At 41.4% G+C, this 18544-nt stretch overlaps 2 protein-coding genes across 9 annotated transcripts in view; one reads left to right on the top strand and one right to left on the bottom strand.

The window, feature by feature from the left end:
* LOC128874352 (probable beta-hexosaminidase fdl) overlaps positions 1–18544 on the bottom strand; it is a 31399-nt gene that overhangs the window by 4436 nt on the left and 8419 nt on the right. The window contains exons 2-6 of one of the 6 annotated variants that reach the window (XM_054119022.1): positions 14359–14495; positions 5324–5467; positions 4559–4657; positions 2159–2421; positions 1249–1860 (exon numbers count right to left, since the gene is read on the bottom strand). In XM_054119022.1, the coding sequence (XP_053974997.1) occupies positions 1249–1860; positions 2159–2421; positions 4559–4657; positions 5324–5467; positions 14359–14441 (1201 nt within the window). In that variant the 5' untranslated portion in view covers positions 14442–14495. Of the gene's footprint in view, positions 1–1248; positions 1861–2158; positions 2422–4558; positions 4658–5323; positions 5468–6798; positions 6949–14358; positions 14496–18544 lie in introns of those variants that run through there. The other 5 variants (XM_054119027.1, XM_054119026.1, XM_054119024.1 and 2 more) reach the window with 5 other exon arrangements.
* Positions 5471–17983, top strand: LOC128874354 (uncharacterized). Of its 3 annotated transcripts, none has more exons than XM_054119032.1 (5): positions 5471–5609; positions 12180–12349; positions 12816–13010; positions 15124–15280; positions 17232–17983. In XM_054119032.1, exons 2-5 carry the CDS (start codon positions 12318–12320, stop codon positions 17574–17576), a joined length of 729 nt encoding a protein of 242 aa, XP_053975007.1. In that variant the 5' UTR covers positions 5471–5609; positions 12180–12317; the 3' UTR covers positions 17577–17983. The 3 variants fall into 3 exon arrangements, with proteins under 3 accessions (XP_053975007.1, XP_053975008.1, XP_053975006.1); XM_054119033.1 differs by lacking the exon at positions 5471–5609 and adding an exon at positions 8770–8788; XM_054119031.1 differs by lacking the exon at positions 5471–5609 and adding an exon at positions 9803–10190.

Consider the following 18544-nt stretch of genomic DNA (forward strand, 5'->3'; position numbering starts at 1 on the left):
CTGTAAGTTCTGACACAGAGCTCTAAAGCCTGTAACCTCTTAGTTCCTCTTCTTGGTTCCTCGATCCAGTCAAAGGCGCGGTGATTGTAACAACTAGCCCTTTCATCGTTATGCAATTCATCGAGGACGGGTGCTCGAAAACCCCTTCAACTCTAGTCTCAAGGAGTTTTAAGGAGGTTCTTTCTTGGGTTATTACTTATTCCTGAAGCTTAATACCCAATTATATAACCATTTCTTATAACAAAGATTAGCTAGAGTAGCTCTAGCATATCTAGATCAAAACGCCACTACCCAACAAATACACTTCTACTTTATCGAGCAAGAGTTGCTTGACATCAAGGCCCCGCATCTTCAACTCAAAAACCTTCTACTCAAACTTCTATCTCCAAAACTGAGAATAATTCAGTCGATCTGTACCAAGCGCCTCCAACTTTACTTGTGCCAATGTTAGCCAGTCAGCTGTGATTTACGAGTATATTCGTCATGCGTAAAATTTAGTTACCATTGGTTATTTAAGAGTATGTTTCACATATTAATTGGAATAGCAGAAGTATAAGAATTAGGTTGTCCCAAAAGTTTCTTTCGCTTTATTAATAAGTAATACATGCACAATAGTTTATGTTTTATGTTACATTATTGAATTGTGCACGATTCATTTTGCTCCGTTACTGTTACAACATGAATATCTATGAAATTAGATTGTCTATTTATATAAACACGACCACATAAAATAATTGAGTGCAACTCGCGAAAGAATCTTTCGGGACAACCTAATATAAGGCTAATATATAGCAGAAGTATAAGTATAAGGCTAATATATAGTAAAATTTAGTTACCATTGGTTATTTAAAAGTATGTTTCACATATTAATTTGAGTAGCAGAAGTATAAGTATAAGGCTAATATACAGCCGTTTTTGCGATCCAATATTACTTTGTATTTGACGACTATGCCTGTCTTAGCTTGATTCTTACGACGCACACAGGTGTGCGCTCTGAAACGAGAACGCCACAGCCGACTGGTTAAATCAACCCGTTTCGAAACAGTGGAGTGCCAATTTAAAAAATAAATTCCCCATAGCTCGGCAAAAGCAGATCCAGGACGTACAAAGGGTCTCCCAGACGATTGTTACTTTCACGATCAAAGAACGCCACGAACCGCTTTGATCCCTGTCTGTCAGTCAAAGGTTAACGCTTCCGTTTCCTTTCATCTTCTTGACTGGACCATCGAGCAAAGATTCTCAACTCACCCCATTGCCATCCAGCCCCCGCGTGGGCAGGAGAATCGATCTCCACCAGCACCCTGATGCCGCGGATCCTCGCGTAATCCGCTAGATCCTTGACGTCGTCGGGCGTGTAGATCTGATCTCCGCTGTAGGCGCCCCATCTGGCCATTTCGGGGAACTGAGCCGAGTCGAAGGGAAAACTCTGCGAGTCGGTGAGGTGCCAATGGAACGTGTTCAGCTTTGAGGCAGCCATTCCATCGATCACTCGTTTCAGTCGTTCGACGGGGAAAAACTGCCTGCCAGTGTCGACGAGGAGTCCTCTATAGGGAAACGTTGGCTTATCCTCCACGGAAGCGCGAGCCAGGACCCTCAGAGCACCCTCCCTTCCAGCGGTTTCGTCCCACCAGATCATCTGTCCAAGCGTTTCCAAACCATGCCTCGCTCCGAAGTAACTCTTCGCGGTTATTCGACCCTCCAAAATTTTTCCTTTGGGTATCAGCTCCAGAGTGTAGGACTCGTCCGTATCCAAACCTGGTCCAACCGGTCGGGAGCTTCCAGCGCTTATGTATATCACGAAACTGTCCAAACCTGACCTGCTCTTTGCGTTTGCTACCTTCACCAGGCTCCTCACGTTTCCTGAAACATATTTTTCGTTCACGTTAGAAATATCCCATGCATGAATAAGTAACGAGTTTCCCGAAACAGTTCTCCGTTCACTCCAAGTTAGTCGCGAGGCTACGTTAAATATAGAGTAGCTTACGTGTCTGATCTAAAGTCCAAGTTAATCGTACGATCGCGTTAGATGTAGGTCAGATTTATGCCTTCGTTAGGGATGGATTAGGTCTGGGTTAGATTCGTGACCCGCGTCCAAGTCTATCGATTCGCGTCACGAATGTGTCAGGCTTCTAAAGATAAATTCACGTCGTACGCTCACCGATGAAGATATCCTTGGCGTGCTCCAACAGATTCTTCGTTTCATGATCGTAGGTGTTGATGGTGACGAGCTCTATCTGTTGGTGGTGTATGATGATGCTGTCCTCGCCTAGAAGAACGTTTCCCGTAGGTCTGGGCCAAAGCAGTCGACTGTTTCCGCCGCAAAGAGCGATGCAGCTTGCCAGAGAGGTGCGCGAGGATCTCACTGCTCTCCTCTCGCAGCGGCCAGATACGCACGCCCAGGACCACGGGCTCTGAAACGTCCTGCGATCCGCGAAACGGGTATAAACATTTCAGAATTTTCAATTGTCCAACTGTCACGCCAGCGATTGGTCGCGTACGATCATTTACGAGAACGTGCACGCGTATACTGAGTTCACGGCGATAAGGGAGGCTATAGTCGGATTAAACTTGATCTTGGTCCGTTCAAGGCCACCTCCCCCGCTACTAACCACGTTAGATGCTAGTCTTATCTTTGTAGTTGCTCGTCTGCATCGATGCATTAGGTAAAAGCGTTGAAAATTAAGCAATATCTTTGTGCAAATCCAAATTCAGTTCGCTCACTGGCCTTGAGCATTCACCAAATTTTGCTCCGACTATAGCGCTTCACTTATCTCTACAGAATCGACCAACGAGCTGAGAGAAGCGGAATGAGAATGCATAGTAAAGAACAGGTGGTTTGCATACTATTATTTGGTAGTTAATGGCAGTTAATACTGTTTTATCTTCCTAGTGGTTCTCGATTCGAGTCTCAAGGACATCGAGCCACTCCATGATTATTTTCGATTTCTTTCCCGTCGGCTTTTGACAATTCGCGATGATAAATTAGTAAGAGTAGGGAGAACAGTGGGCGGCATACAAAAGCTGTACACAAACTGTAATTAAAAATGTTTATATACATAATGAACAGACGCAGCGAGTTGAGTGTAAGTTATTGGTGGACGGAGAAGGAAGCACGCGCTAGAAAGGGTGTGGAGCTAATATACTGAATGCTTTATCGTCGAAAGAATAAATTGAGGAGAGTAACCTGTTGCCAGACTAGATTAAATACTGCGAGAAGAGAGGAGAAAAATTGGTAAAGCCAGAAAACCCTAACAGAGCGGTTTTACGAAATTACTTCATTAATTACTTCAGCATCAGTATCATCATACATTTACCTAACGATTTTTCTTTTTTTTTACTCAGATGATACGTTGTTAGACCAATTAAATTTGCCCACCCAGGCTGAACGTGAGATAACAAAGATGCTAATTACTATTGAAGGCGTATGCCATTTATTCTAACTTGAACGATGGTTTCTTCGTGTAATACGCGTTTCCTGTTTCTCGACGAATGTGGAGATAGCAAGAAAATGGAGCAGAAGAAACGCTGAACCAGACACAAACAGAGCGATTGGAACATTTCTCGGAAGATGGAGAGCAGAGCTCGAACAGGAAATGGAAGAGGATCAAACTGGTAACCCAGTCGCCTTTGTAAAACAACGTGGAACATACACCGCCATTGAACAGATAACATCGAGCTAATAAATATTCATGCGACGCAACGGCTATTTGCAAGTAGTAACGTCAGTCTCGTTACGCCACTGCGATACATCCAATCAATTTCGAGTAATACATCGTTCTGAAAAGTGACTCTTTGCGTTCGCGATTCGTTAATAATATTATCACGGTCCGGTTATAATTTATTGGCGCATTACCCCATCCCTCTGGCACAAGTAACTCGTTCGGTGAGTTTCAAGTGCAACTTTTACGCAACGGGAGTTGAGTAATTTTCGAGTGAAGTAATTTATGTGAGGCTTGCATTCTTTAATTATTTCAAGTAAAAAAAAAACATTTACGAAGATGGAGAATCTTTAGGAAACGAGCAATAGTATTTATAACATCCTCATCTTCGCGATTTCAGGGTATGTCTGTATTTAATTACATCCTCATCAGTTCCAATCGCTGAGATACGATCCATGGAATATTTAGACAAACCAGAAAACGGAGAAAGTAGAAAATCTCCACCACCGACACAGTCAAGTCTATCTCGGGTCGTTGACTGTCTTCACCCCGTCAAACATCGTCGAACAATGTTCAAACGAACAAAGCCAGCCTTGTGGCCTCGTCGTGGGCTACCTTATAGATCCCTCCTTGTTCGTTCGCAATCGTTGATCGACAATTAAGAACGTCAGCCAGATCGTCGGAGAGAAACAGAGAAGGAGTGAATTCAGCGCTGAACATGCAGGAGACCCGTGGGGAAAGCAGACGTCGAGCTGGTGCCCTAGACGAGTTCAAAAGCGAATGAGAGAAATCTTCGTTCCATGGGGTATAAGTTCGCGTATGAAGGGTGGTGCGGAGATTTCAGGAACAAAGAAAGGTTTAGCAAGTATGGGTTCACCCCTCGGCGAGGGAGACGTTACCTAGGCTCTTCCAGATACTCGTAGAGCCGTTCCTCCGGTCTCTTCGTGCTTTCATTACCGACCAGGAAAGTAACCAAGCCTCGTTGCAACTCCTTCAGTCTTTGATGCGGACAGAGTCACCGGAAGTGCGAGGTAATTAACAAAAAATGAAAAAGAAAACAGAAAGATGGCGGTAACAAAAGTTTCAACATGTGACTAATAAAACAGTTGATCGCGGGTCGAAACGTTTTGAATGTTTAGGTGGCGAGGAGGGAACCGACACTGGCGAGAGACAATCGAAACCTTGCGTTCTTTGGTCGGTTGGATGGGAATCGCGGATCAATTAGATTCTCGGACAGTGGCGAATTAAGGTTCAATCGAGGCGTCCAACTGAGATTAACTCTTTGCACTCTGCTGGCGCCACTGCGCTTAGGGGGCAGACGAACACTCCATTTCAGCGAATTTAAATCGAATCAACTCGAGGTTTCTTGAGTCTCTAGCTTAAGAGTCGGCCTACAGCCCTAAATTACAGCCCTATGATTTCTAGTGACCAGACACCTTGCCTTTGCATTTATACTAACCGAAATATTTAGTGGACCATGGATCAAATTTTAAGCATTCGTAAATTTGTGTCAGAAGATCAGTTTCTATTTTTGGAAGCGACTTGTGTTCAACGCTGTTAATCGCTCGAATTATCAAAATATCGGAGTGCAAAGAGTTAATAGGTGACGAGAGGACAAAATGTAGACACTTATGGACACGCACGCGTTGTAATGATGTACTCACCGTCGCGACGAGAAGGGTTGAAGTGAAACAAGCGGCGGAGCGTGTGCGTACATGGCGATGAGAAGGACCCCAGTCAGCAGGACTAGGAAGAGGAGAATTTTCCTCATCCATCCGCTGGGCACGCTACCCACCATCCTGGCGAGCCTGGAACAGACGAAATGATACTTCAGTTATGCTACGGCCAGCAAATACTGTCCGCTCAAGGGCTATCCCCCTCTTTCATGCCAGGTGGATCCACTCGCTGAGTTTGAGAGACAGCACAGAAGGAGTCAAGGTCTAGAAATGGGTAAATCGAATGTTCGTGATGGGATATTTCATGAAATGGAGAAAATCTCCCAGCTCTATTCCTGCTAGATTCAATGACGAGCAATTTCGAAATTAACCAGTCAGCTGCATTGGACGAGTATACTCGTCATGGAGAAAATGCAGTATTTTGTATACTCGTCATGCGTAAAATTTAGTTACAGTGGGTGTAGAAAGTATTCGTACACCGATCAATTTCCAAAAAAACTATGTGAAATTGTAATTTATTAACTTCTTCTTTATAAACAATGATATTTTATATACTCTTGGAAATCTCTAGAATGGATACAGTACAACAAAAAAACAGTTATTTATATAAGTTGCGAAATTAACAAGAAAAAACATAAATCGATGGAAATATAGAAGCAATAAGTATTCGTACAACTGTTTAATTTTTAAAACTTCACAAAAAAAAAACGAAATTTACATTAATTTATAAATAATTAATACTTCGTGGAATTTTGCTTTTGATTTTATAATTACTGCTACTCTTTTAGGCATTAAATTACCTAAATGTCGATGTTATTTGGAGTGGGATTTTCTTCCGTTTCTCTGTTAGAGCCATTTTTAAAACTACTTTACTGAAAATTGAATGTTTTCTAATTCGTACAAAGCAATAAACTAATGTGTTTATGTTACAAACTCTACTGTAAATGATTCGTCGTAAGAATCGTACAAATACTTATTGCTTCTACATTTCTACCAATTTTTCGTATTTTCTTGTTAATTTCGCAAATTATGTAAGGCAGTAATTGTTGTTTGGATATACTATATCTATTCTAGAGATTTCTAAGAATATGTAGAATATCATTGATTATATAAAAAGAATTTAAAAAACCACAATTTCACACAAAAGTTTTTTGGGAAATTGATCGGTGTACGAATACATTCTACACTCACTGTAGTTTAGTTTTTCGTTTAATATGTACGTAATATAAATATGTTTATGTTAACCAAATAAGTAAATATCAGTAACAAAATTGTCAATTTTATAAAATAAACCCATCGTTTTGATCCAATATTTGAACAGCGACATTGCGATAATTGCTTCAAGTGCGCTCTCAAAAGGCGGCGCCATAGCTGACTGGTTAACTAAACACTGCACTGACTTTTTCAGAATGAAAATAGACACTCCATCACTTCCTAAACAAACAGCATAAAAGACTGCGAACTTGCGTTAATTTTCTTAACATTCTTGCATCGTGCTATTTACACCTCTTTAGGAGTTTGCTTCGTTTTCTTCGTTTCTTCGTTGATTCAGAGCCACACAGAGCAAAATATTACGACACCCTCTTTAACAAAACCCGGTTTCTACGAGACCGGGCATTTTACCAGCGCCACTCTCGAGTATCATGAACGAAGCCATACACCGCAAATCCTTCTAAATCTGTTTAGGTTGAAAACAGGATAGCTTCAACAGGGATTCGAACTTCATCCTGCGCTAAGTATTTAACAGCGTTAGCGAACTGATGGCTCACCACGAATACTATAAACTCGGTGAATTCTAATGCTCGATCCGTGCCAATCGGTTGAAAAGAAGCTTACGAGAATGAAAAGGGAGGCCAATTTATTCGAGCAGTATCTATGCCCCTCTAATTTATTTTATTACTGTACGAAACTTCGGAGTTGACTTAAGGGGTTAGTCGCAGTCAGGAAAAAGAAAACGGACACTTTCTTGTGTGTGTGTGTTTTTTTTAAAGGTATTAAATAATAATTTTTATTAATGAAATTTAAATATATGACAAAATATGTCTTAAAGAACTATAAACAAATTTTTGTTTTAAAAGAAGGTTAATTCATTTCGTCATAACAGGTGGGAGATTTCTCCAAACTGGTATACCTGAAAACAAAAATAAAGGTAGATTTGGAGAATATATTAGACTAACGGGTCCCTGATCGAAGGATTTTGGAAAAAATTAATTTAAAACAAAGTGACGTACATTTGAAGTTGAAGTTCAATTTTCATTATAAAATTAAGTGATTAAATAGAGAATAAAAAGAAAAGTATATAAGAAAATAAAAAATCGATCAGGGACCCGTTAGTCTAATATATTTTCTAAATCTACCTTTAGTTTTCTTTTCAGGTGCATCAGTTTGAAGAAATCTTGCTAACCGCAAACCAAGTGGACACCCACGCCATCGCCTGTTATGACGAAATGAATTAACCTTTTCTTAAAACAAAAATTCTTTTATAGTTCTTTAAGACATACTTTGTAATATATTTACGTTTCATGAATAAAAATTATTATTTAATACCTTAAAAAAAAACACACAAGAAAGTGTCCGTTTTCATTTTCCTGACTGCGACTACCCCTTAAAAGTTCCACAAACAAATAATTTGTTCTCGCTAGAGGTGACCTCCTGGTGCAAAGGGTTGATAGTCCCTATTTCCAAAGGAAAATTACCTGTCGGAGTGGTAGAACAGGAAGGAGTCGAAGTGGATGACATTGCTCGATCTAGGTGGTAGCAGGTAGCCGTGTCTCGAAACTACAGGCATCGACCACGAACGGAAAGCGACCTGTTCCGTAGTTTGGCTCTAACCAACCGAGACTAACTCGTCCCGACCACTATTGCGTATCGATAGACTGAAGTTTTCGTGTTAACGAACAACCGTAGGCCGCGAATCGATTGGGACAACCTGTACGACAGATTGGCTCGAAGGACAAGCGGAAGTTTCGCGGTAATTTTATGCGAACACGGCCGCCGCGACGCGTGGCGTACCCTCGGGACGCAGGGGGATGAAAAATTGAGCAGTAAAAACGGAAACGCGTGAAACTGTTACCCAGATACACATTTTGAGTAACCTGATGCATGGCTCCAATTTGGGGCCAACACGATGCCAGTATCGACTAAACGATTACGAAAGTTGAATACTTTATGATCATAAGGCACGTTATATGAAAAACAGTAATACGTATCGATCACTGTGCTTCGGTAGTAATTCAAGTTCGAAGTATGATTGTTCAGAGCATTCCAGTCTGAGGGAGGCTACTCGAAACTTGCGTTTGCAAGGATTTATTGTTCTTTGTCAAATTGCTATCGAAACATACATGGAATATGTATATTCCGATGTACTCTATCTGGAAAAGGATCTCGAAAACTGACGATACAGGGAATTCTTTGGATTCAGATTTTTGGACTGGAATCGTTTCTTGCGCGAATGTAAGTAGACCACAAGGCTTGCAAGTATTTGTCTCGTCGCGATGACCACAAAAAAGGAATTGCGAAACTCGATGAATCTTTCCATCTCTTTGTTCTTCGTCAACCGTCTGGCCAAAAACCGCGAATTACTTTCGTAACCAGCGTATTGTGCGACACGCCTTGAGGGGTCGCGAGACCTAATTGCACAAAAGCGCCGTTCCCGAGCGTGAGTCACGTAACGCGTGTCTCGCGAGCTCCAGCGTGTATCGCGATAATAAGCCGTCTGCTTCAAGTGAAAAGCTTCCGCGAGTTCCCTGTTTCAAAAATCTTCAGATGATCACTGCTGCCTGGCGGCCTTAATTTCGAAACGCGTAGTTGGCTCGATACACGTGGAATGCCTAATTAAAAGCTGTTGATGCGAAATTAATTCTAGGACATTGATTTATCGACCTACGTTGACAAAACACTTTTACTCGACGGTAATATACGGTCTTTGTTAGATTACTTAACAGTGGTACAGTGGATTGTGCGTAAGTGTCACTGGAATTGAATGGGACAGTGACACTTATGAAACAGGGGAGGTGAAATTCGATCGGAGAGGCTAGTGGAATAATATTCACATAGGGAATCTCCTATAGGGTAACTAGAATTTAATTAATAAGCCTGTCGTTCCAAATTTCCAAGGTGCAGGGCAGAAACTCGTTAAGGGCGTCGTAAAGGATCGATTTTTATTGTCCTTCGACCGTTTTCGACCCCTTTAATAACCGTATGCACCCCACCTTGCAAATGAAAGCACTCTAGCTTCTAAGCCAACAATACTAAGTGGTAGGGATAACCACGCGACACCTACGCAACCGATTTTCGCTGTAGAAGGTGCTAACGCATAAAATCCATAGTCTACTCGTTTCAATAAATTCTATTATGACTTCTGATCAAAATTAAGCTTCGTTAATTATCGAAAAAAAATAAATAAATTGTGAATCGTGGCACAGGAGTGACGCCATAGAGTCCAGTCCAACCCTTTCACCCTAGCTGCACCTTGGCCCTGTTCGTCTCGCTTCGTCCTAGTTCCACGTCAGCCGTAGACGTCCTACCGCCTCGTCCTGGTAGGCGTCGCGACGCTTCGCGGCGTGCGCCGACGGTAACGTCGCGTCGACTGGGATCGCGTGGCGTAGCCAGGCAACGCGCATAATATGACCGGCCGTAATAGTTTCAAACGAAACGGTTGCCGGAGCGGATCGAGGGTTTCGAGGGTTTTTCGCGTCGCGACGCGATCCCTCCGATTTTTTTACGTCGCTGCGATCGACGAAGGACGAACAGGACCACGTGACACCAGTGGATTTCTTTTGAAAAAATCGTGGGAACGCTCGAAAAATGAACAAAATTTCATTCGAATCTATACGCGCCTAATCAATCCATAAGGGTAGGTATTCGTTGTACTTCTCTTTTCTTTTCAAAGTATATGTTTTGAGAGAATTATTCTTCGTCTGAATGTTTATTTAGCGATAATCGATGTAGTCCAATTTTGTACAATGTTTGCAGTTTAGGTTACTCTGTATCGAGCCTTGTTCTACTTTTAAACGGAAAGCTATTATTAAGTACGAGAAAGCGAGCGAAATTTCTTTTCCTCGATTTTATGTTCGTTGTCCTTTCTACGTTTCGACCCCGATTCCTGTTCGGAGATAAATGAAATATATAAATGACAAACAATTCCTCACTTTTTACTTTTTTCGTTCGGTTATCCGAAGTGTTTGTCTAGATAAGAATAATGCCCGTCTGCACACTTACACTCGCCACCGTAAATAATGCCGCATTCCCATTTGCAATCGCGCGGAACACCGTGACACAATTCGATAAATGAGTTCTTTCGCTGGAATCGGCACCGTAAAACGTGAAACGTGAAACGTCGAATCGTGGGATTCGCAGAACAATATATATCCTGGACTGTGGTTCGCTCTGGAGAACACTCGTTTTAGGCTCCGTCCGCAACGACGTGGATTGCGACCTGGATTCTACTGAGTGATCTAGCCTAGAGGGACCGACGGTTTAGGAGTATACTGTTCCTCCAGAAATGTGCTAAAGTGTCCTGTTCATCGATCCTGGCCAGGGATCAAAGACGGGGACGGAAAATAATTTATTCGATACAATAAATAACGAATAAAAGTAACGTACGTTCTTTGTGAAATATTCAAGCTCTGTGTGTTTCTCTTATTTGCAATGCCATATTTATGCATATCTCTCAAGCACGGCACAAAAGAGGACGTCGAATGCCAAGGACGAAAGAAATACTTTACAGTGATATTAATAATTGGAGAATTGTCTATTCGCGTAACGTGGTCGTTCAATAAAACGTCCAATAAACGCTGGAAAAATTGTTATACCGGTAATTGTTTCACGCTCGTACTTTATCCATACGATTATTTAGACAGTGCGTTTGGATGAGGTGATTAGAAATCAACCGAATGTTTTCGTTCGACAGAGAGAAAACAATCCAGAACTTAAAATTGCGAGGAATAACTTGTGTAATCGTTAAACACTGTCTGTTTAACATTGATAGAGGCAAGCTGCCAACTTTCATAACATTTGCTATTAGGGTAAAAGTTTCATCAATTGAGTAAGCTCAGCATAAATCGATCGTGTGCCCGTGAAGGCCGCAACAAATGGCGTAGAAACTAGCGTGGTATAAAGAAGCTGTTTTCGCTCGATCATCCACCATAAATACCATGCGTGCAATATTTTTACGACATCTTTCATCGTTATACAGCAAACTTTTGAGTGTTTTGCGAAATATTAGAAAGTAAATATTAACTACAAGTAGCTATTAGAAAACAGGTATCTGAGCTAATAGGAAATAGCAACTTGTAGTATAAATATTTAAAAAATATGTACTTGGAAGAAACTGAAGATGAACAAAATCCTGATAGCGTACTACCGGTACTATTTTAATAGCACGTCAAGGAGTTAATAATGCATACATTCAAGATCGTTTCCCACCGAAGACACGCGAATGAAACTAGGACGTACAGCGTATTTTAATATCCATGAAATTCTTTGCATTCGCTCGAAGCCTCCATTCACTTCGCGCCAATAGAAATTTCTTCTGTCGCGCGGTGCACGAGTCTGTATCAGGTTTCCTCGATCTGGCTACATTCACTCGCATCTATTTACCCACTTTGCATATTACATCTACTCCAGCCAACTATACGAGACTTTATTTCAATTATTTTCTAAAATATAAAACGCTGGCTTTCGATGATAGCTCGCGCGAAAACGATGAATAATTTGAAAGCAAACTGCTAAGAAGTAATCTGCTTTGTGAATCGTTCGAACGTCAGGAGAAGATGCTGACTAATGGCGTCGAGGACGCGAAAGTAGAGATCAAAGGCTAAAAGCGAAAATTAAAATTCCGCAGGTGGAGGCATGCGACCGCAGCGAGCATTTCGACCGTGGAAACCCTGGGGGATTGAAGATCGAATAATTCGATGCAAATTCGCTGGGGAGACATCCAGGATATAGAATACGGTGTCAAGCTTTCCTTCGGCGTTTGAAAATGTCCCCCGGCCCGAATCCACGGACCAAAAGGTAAGGGGTGGCTTCGCGCGAAGCTTTAAGGTTGAATTCACCGTACAGGATGTGATCGATAAACTACAAGTCTCGAAAAGGTCCCTGGTCGCTACTTTTCCGAGTTGTCCTCGGTGCCCTAGGAACATTTCGCGTTCGAACCCTTTTAGAATTGTATCAAGCCTGGGGTCAGGTGAATAATTTGATATTTCAACATTTTAAAGTCACTGTACGTGAGTATTTGGATACTGAATTATAATTGAATCCAGAGATATTGTTCTCATGTTCTCAATATGAATTAGAAAGCCTCACGAAAGAAAATATTTCACAAAATGTCACCATTCGCCATTTCTAGCCATTCCTCCAACAAAATCCCAGGTGCCACAAAGGTCCTCTTTGTTGGAGTCGATCTTTATAGTTCCAGCCAGTAGGTAGCGAGTTATGGTCGATTGTGAATCTTTGTAAACGCTGAAAATGACAATTCTAGGTCCACGTTCCGGAGAATGGCTGTGTTGGCCGCTATCGAGGTCAATTCTGCCAACAAACGGAACGCAACGAACGTTTCAGAGGACGTGGCCATCTTGCCAGGATACAATGTCACCACCACGGCTAGCGGTGCAGCTAGCAAGACGAGCCACTTTGAGACGGATTTGCATGGGAATGTTAACATTTTTCTCGGTGGGTGAGTAGCCGCTATTCATAACAGATATCCGATATCGCTGCGAGCAGCGATTGGAATCCATTCGAATTGGATTAGCCTTAGAACGTCACGCTTCGATACAAAAACTAACAAGTTCTTTTTAACGTGAGAACGATGAAGATCGAATTTGAATACACGAGTGAAAGGAATGGACTCCACGCTGAGTGTAGCCCTGTGTGGCATTCTAAGGTCGAAAGAAGTTTCTTCTGTAGTCTTTCAACTTCCTCGCGAGTGTACAGGGTGAGCCACCGAACACTGCCGATGTTTCTTCCCTTAATTACATTCCACAGAATATCCTCGCAGATCTCACGGACGGAGCAAAGAAAAGATAACATCCGGCAAGATGTTTAGCCTCCTTTCGGTGGCATAGACGGTGTTTACAGAGTAAAGATCAGTGCCTTTCAAACTCGATTAGCATAAGGGCCTCGCTCGGGGCGGCAGGTCTCCTCAAACTTCCATAACTTATCCTAAATACGAAAGACTAACACAAAAAATGTTACTATACAAGCAACACAGCGTAGCTCGCAGTTACGCTAAAAGAATAAAAGAAGGTAAATCACCGAGGAACTTGTTTGTTTAATGTTTTTATCATCGACTCTTCGCTTTAGTGTGAGAAATTATTTTTCAATCTTGGCGTTAGCTATCTTTCGATGGTCGAGAGACCGTGTGTTTCGTGGTCATCTTGGGTTGATAAACGGATAGATCGATAGCTATGTAAAACAGCTGAACGAACGCATCTTTCTCCCCGGCACACCGAGTAAAACCTGTTATGTACTTTATTTTCTAATCGCAGTAAATCTTTTACAATCAATACCCGTGTAACTTCAATTTTTCATACCTCTAACAGAACTCGAGGAACACTCAAACACAACACAACAATAAAACTCCATAAAACAGATCAAAACATAGCACAATGCATCGCACGAAAAGAATTCTCGAACCGTTTGGAGATTTATTTTGTTAATGTTACAGGGGAAGATGAAAGAAACTAAATGGTTTCAAGCGATAGTAGAAACAGTATTCAAGTGAGAAATAGAACAAAGGCAAACAAAAAGAGGGAGAACTATTCGAATAACATTGAAGTTATGTAATACAAAGATATTTGCAAACATTTTAAATTCTTTCTCAAATAATTCCCTTAGGTTCGAGATCTTTAGTGACACTCGCGGGTTGAAAAAGGTTGAACAGGATGCGAACCCGTCACCGCAATAATCACGGGAACAACTATACTACGGTAACCGTAAACCTTTAATAGAAACGGCGTCGTAAATAACAACTACAAATCATCGGTTCGCCTGTCTTCGTGCCAAGCTCGAAGCGCAACAATTACCTGGACAAACTATAAATCCGCCGACGCATTCTTTCCTTCCCGCGAAATTCCCCGAGGTCACGCCACCTTTTTGTATTCCACATTTCGCAAAGAAACGCTCAACGAACAGGATGATATTGTCCTCGAACGGTACGATACTGGAAACAACGTGTAAAAAGAAAGTCAAACTTTAATACTCGAAACCACAGCGTCGACACGCTAGGGTGTAGGTTCAATTTTATTCCAAACGTTTTCGAAGGGGCACTCGAACTTTCTAAAACACGTAATTTGTAGAAGATAGTTCTAGAAATGGATCAATATTTTTCTTTGGGCGATGCAACGTTGGGATCTGCGTTTAGAAAATATCAAGTTTCAACACTGCACACTCGCAGCCCTAGACTTAGGACTTCAGAATTTTTTCTAATAATATTTATCTTTTGGCTTCAACATTTAAGAAACGTGAATTTTCGACACTTAACACTGGTAGTACTCCGGCTACTAAATATTTTAATGCCACGATATAGAACTGCTCCATTTTTTCACGACTGATAAATAAAAGATATCGAGTAGAGCAATCGCGGGGGCAAAGCATCGAATTTACGGCGACTCACTCTGTCCAGGTAGAAACCAGCGGACGTATCGCGTTTTGCAAGCTTGATAACACGGCAGACTGAGCCTTAATATAACGTGGAGCGTCTTGGCCGCGGTTGATGCGCGCTAAATATACGCCCCGGTCGACGTTCTCTCACCTATGCTCTAGATCTTCCTACGAACTCTGTTTTTCAGAGCGATGCTCAGCGGCGTGATTATGGTCGTCGCCCTTATGTGTTACTGTTGCCACAAGAGCATGCGGAAGAACCGACCGCAAGAGTACCCACAATACTGGAGGACAGAATCGGACGTCCACAGCCTCGAAGTGTTCACAACGGAAGCCCACGCTACAGTGAGTCAACCACCTTAGTGGGCAATAATTCACGCATCGTCGCGACTAATTGCTCGTTTTTTTCCCTCCCTAACCTTTTCCTCCTGTAGTTTTTGCTTGGGAGCCACATAAGTGTGTACTGTTATCCTAGCGAAAATTCGAGAATTTTTTTCTCAGATTTGAATACATACTTCGGTCAAAATAAAGGATAATTTTATAGTACAAGTGTCGCAGCTAACGTATGAATTGTTTCGTTAAGATACAGCAAATCTCAACAAATGCAACTTTTGTTTGAAACATTTTGTCGTGCAACGAATACCTTACGAATTATTTGAGGTCGTTATGTTAAAAGACTCACTCTGTATACAGTCAGACTCGATACCGTCTATGTTTATTGAAGAAATTTGTCTAAATTAAATTATAGATTTATTTCCAAATAAATGTCTTATTATAAATACGTACATGAATAAATTTTACACGTGTGTACATTTATAATGAATCATTTATATGGAAACATCAAGACTGTCATTTAATTTAGACTTTTATGAGACTGGCTTGAAATCTTGAAAAGAAATATGAAAAGAGCATCGAGCTTGTTCGAGACCTACATATACTCGACGGACTTGATGCGTTATAGCTCCCATTACTAGTAACTATCCGAGACTACCTAAGTCACTCGTTCGAACAACGAAAAATAAACTCGAATTACTATGTTTGTTTTGCGAACGTCGCGAAACCAGTTTGCCAACGGTTCATCTGACATATATCAATTTCCATGGTTCAACGCGTAACGAACGTAAAATGCGAACGCAACGATGTAAAACGTAACTGGTTCGCCTGTGTACACAACAACGCCACCAATTGCGGTGAAATCGTTTGCGGTTTCGCGTAAAATTAGTAGGACTAGCGATCGGAGAGCCTCCTTTCACACTTCGCTCGGGCTTGGCATATTTCTTACCGATCGAAGAGGCGTTCCAGTTTCTCCTAAGGGTATCGGTGGACTAGCGCGTGGCCGTGTAATTTAGAAAACTTCAGCGTATAACGATCCAGCTCCAACCGTCCATTTTAAAACCTTTTCACTGCGCGATTAAGTAAGAATCACTGAGAGTTCTGCGATCAGGGGACGTTAACGTACAAGCAAATTAGATTTCGAATGGTCAAAGTCTCAACGATCGTGTTCAAATTATCACTGTGTGGACGTCATCGACATCTCGATCTGAGTGATCGATATATAGGTACTTAACTCCTGGATAATCAGTACATAGTAAATGTCTACGTAAATGATTCTTAATTACCGTGTCTGATTGTTAATACCTTGTACAAATGTTATTAAAATAGAGGAACAAATTTAGATGTCTATTAAAACTGCCACAGTATACTTCATCGATCCATGAACGACCATGCTTGCGGTAAAAGGTTGACTATAAATATCTTTTAAACGTTCCGTCTCTGCCATCCGACTCTCATTCATAAAACATTACAGGAAACAATCAATCTGAAAATATTTTTCAGACTGATCTTCCTGAATAAAACACAGTGAAGAGCAAAACGTCAAGTTGAAAATCTTTTTCTTCTTCAGGCTTATGCTTGTCCTCTGTAAGGCATAGTAATCTGACAATCTTCTTTTACTCTTTCAGATTGATGTTTCTTCTTCTTCGGCACAGCGTTGTACAAACATTAGACTGTAGGCCTTTTCATAAAATTGAGCAATGTTTCTGGTAATAACTTTCTTTCAAACAATCAACCTAAGAAGGTCCAAATCGATGTCCACTTACAATCAGCCTTCCACTGAATCCTCGCGCGTGATTTAATCCTTTCAACGAATTATAGAGCAGAACTCCTTGGGCATTTTTTTCTCTTTTTTTGTGGATAAGCGTAGAAACTTAAAAATACAAAATTCCCGCCCTTTCCTTAGTGGTAACAATGAGTACCAGTGAGCTATAAAGCGTTAATGAAATTCTTCTGTCTTTAGTGCTGCGAGAGACAATCAGCCACGGAAGGATACGTGGACGAGAGTACATACGGAGCTCCCTCGTGTCCCGTGACCCCCAGCCCTCGACCAGGACCACCACCGACCTACGACAGCCTCATCTTCGATCCTAAGAGTCTGCCCGTCAGCATCGACAAAAAGTTGGACGGTCCTGACACACCTGGTACCATAATTCCTTCCATGGTGTCCACGCTTCTAGGGCTCGCGACTTCGCCTGTGATATCCACGGAGTGCAACGAGTCCACGGAGCAAGAAACGTCCGCAGCCGACGAGGGTTTGCCGTCTTACGAGGCAGCTTTAAAGTTGGACGCCAATGGTTACGTCTAATCGAAGGCCACGCCTAGCTTCTAATCAGGGAAGCAGTGAATTTTACGATTCTTCGAATCGATTACGGTTGATTCCCTTTGGTGGTTGCGCTCCACGCGTTTCTTACGCTCCGACGAACGTCTGAAACGATGGAGGAGGGCCGAGGGAGCAGGAACAATGTTGGGATTGGTTCTAATTCTTGACTTCGGTTCTCTGGAGAAGTTGAACGAAGCAAGAGCTTCATCGACCGATGCTTCATCTTCTATATTCTAGTCCCTGCTTAACCTTTCGAGAACGGGTGCTTGCAAATAAAAAAAAAAGAAACTGTTTAGGCAAATGAATTGGAGTTCTGTATAGGAAAATGGTGAAAATAGAGCTTTCCTTGGGAGAACACAACCACATTAAAAAAAAAAAAAAAAAAAAAAAAATATGAGGATAAAATTGATAACGAATGAAATTTATGGTAAGCTGTATTCTAAGAGGCCATGGACTGAAATTTTGCATTACAAATGTGTACCATGTTTGTTATTAATCATCGAGGGCTTAATTGGCGACTGTGTTATCGACGGAATATTTATATCGATCGTTCAAGTGATTAACAATAAGTGGCTTTCAAAGACCTTCAAAGATAATCATAAATGAAAAATACGATCTGCGATAAACATGTTAACCACGTACCTCGTGGCCCCTAGTGAATCTGCTAATATTGAACAATTTCTTTTGCACGGCAATGTAAATTTGTGTAAATAAAGAGCCAGAATTAGTGACTACTTCAACGCTGTAAATTCCCGCTGATATTTTTACACCTCTCGAAATGAATTCCCGTGTCTTTAGCTATCTGCACTAAAAACAGAATTTAATTCGTATATTGAATGAACAGAAACTCTGATTTAATGATTGTTATTCGCTCAACCACGAACGTAATTTGATTGTTGAACAAGTAACCTATTTAATTTAGCTATCTTTTATTCGTTATTCGAAACATTTAG

Source organism: Hylaeus volcanicus, chromosome 3 (assembly GCF_026283585.1).
Source record: "Hylaeus volcanicus isolate JK05 chromosome 3, UHH_iyHylVolc1.0_haploid, whole genome shotgun sequence".
NCBI lineage: Eukaryota > Metazoa > Arthropoda > Insecta > Hymenoptera > Colletidae > Hylaeus > Hylaeus volcanicus.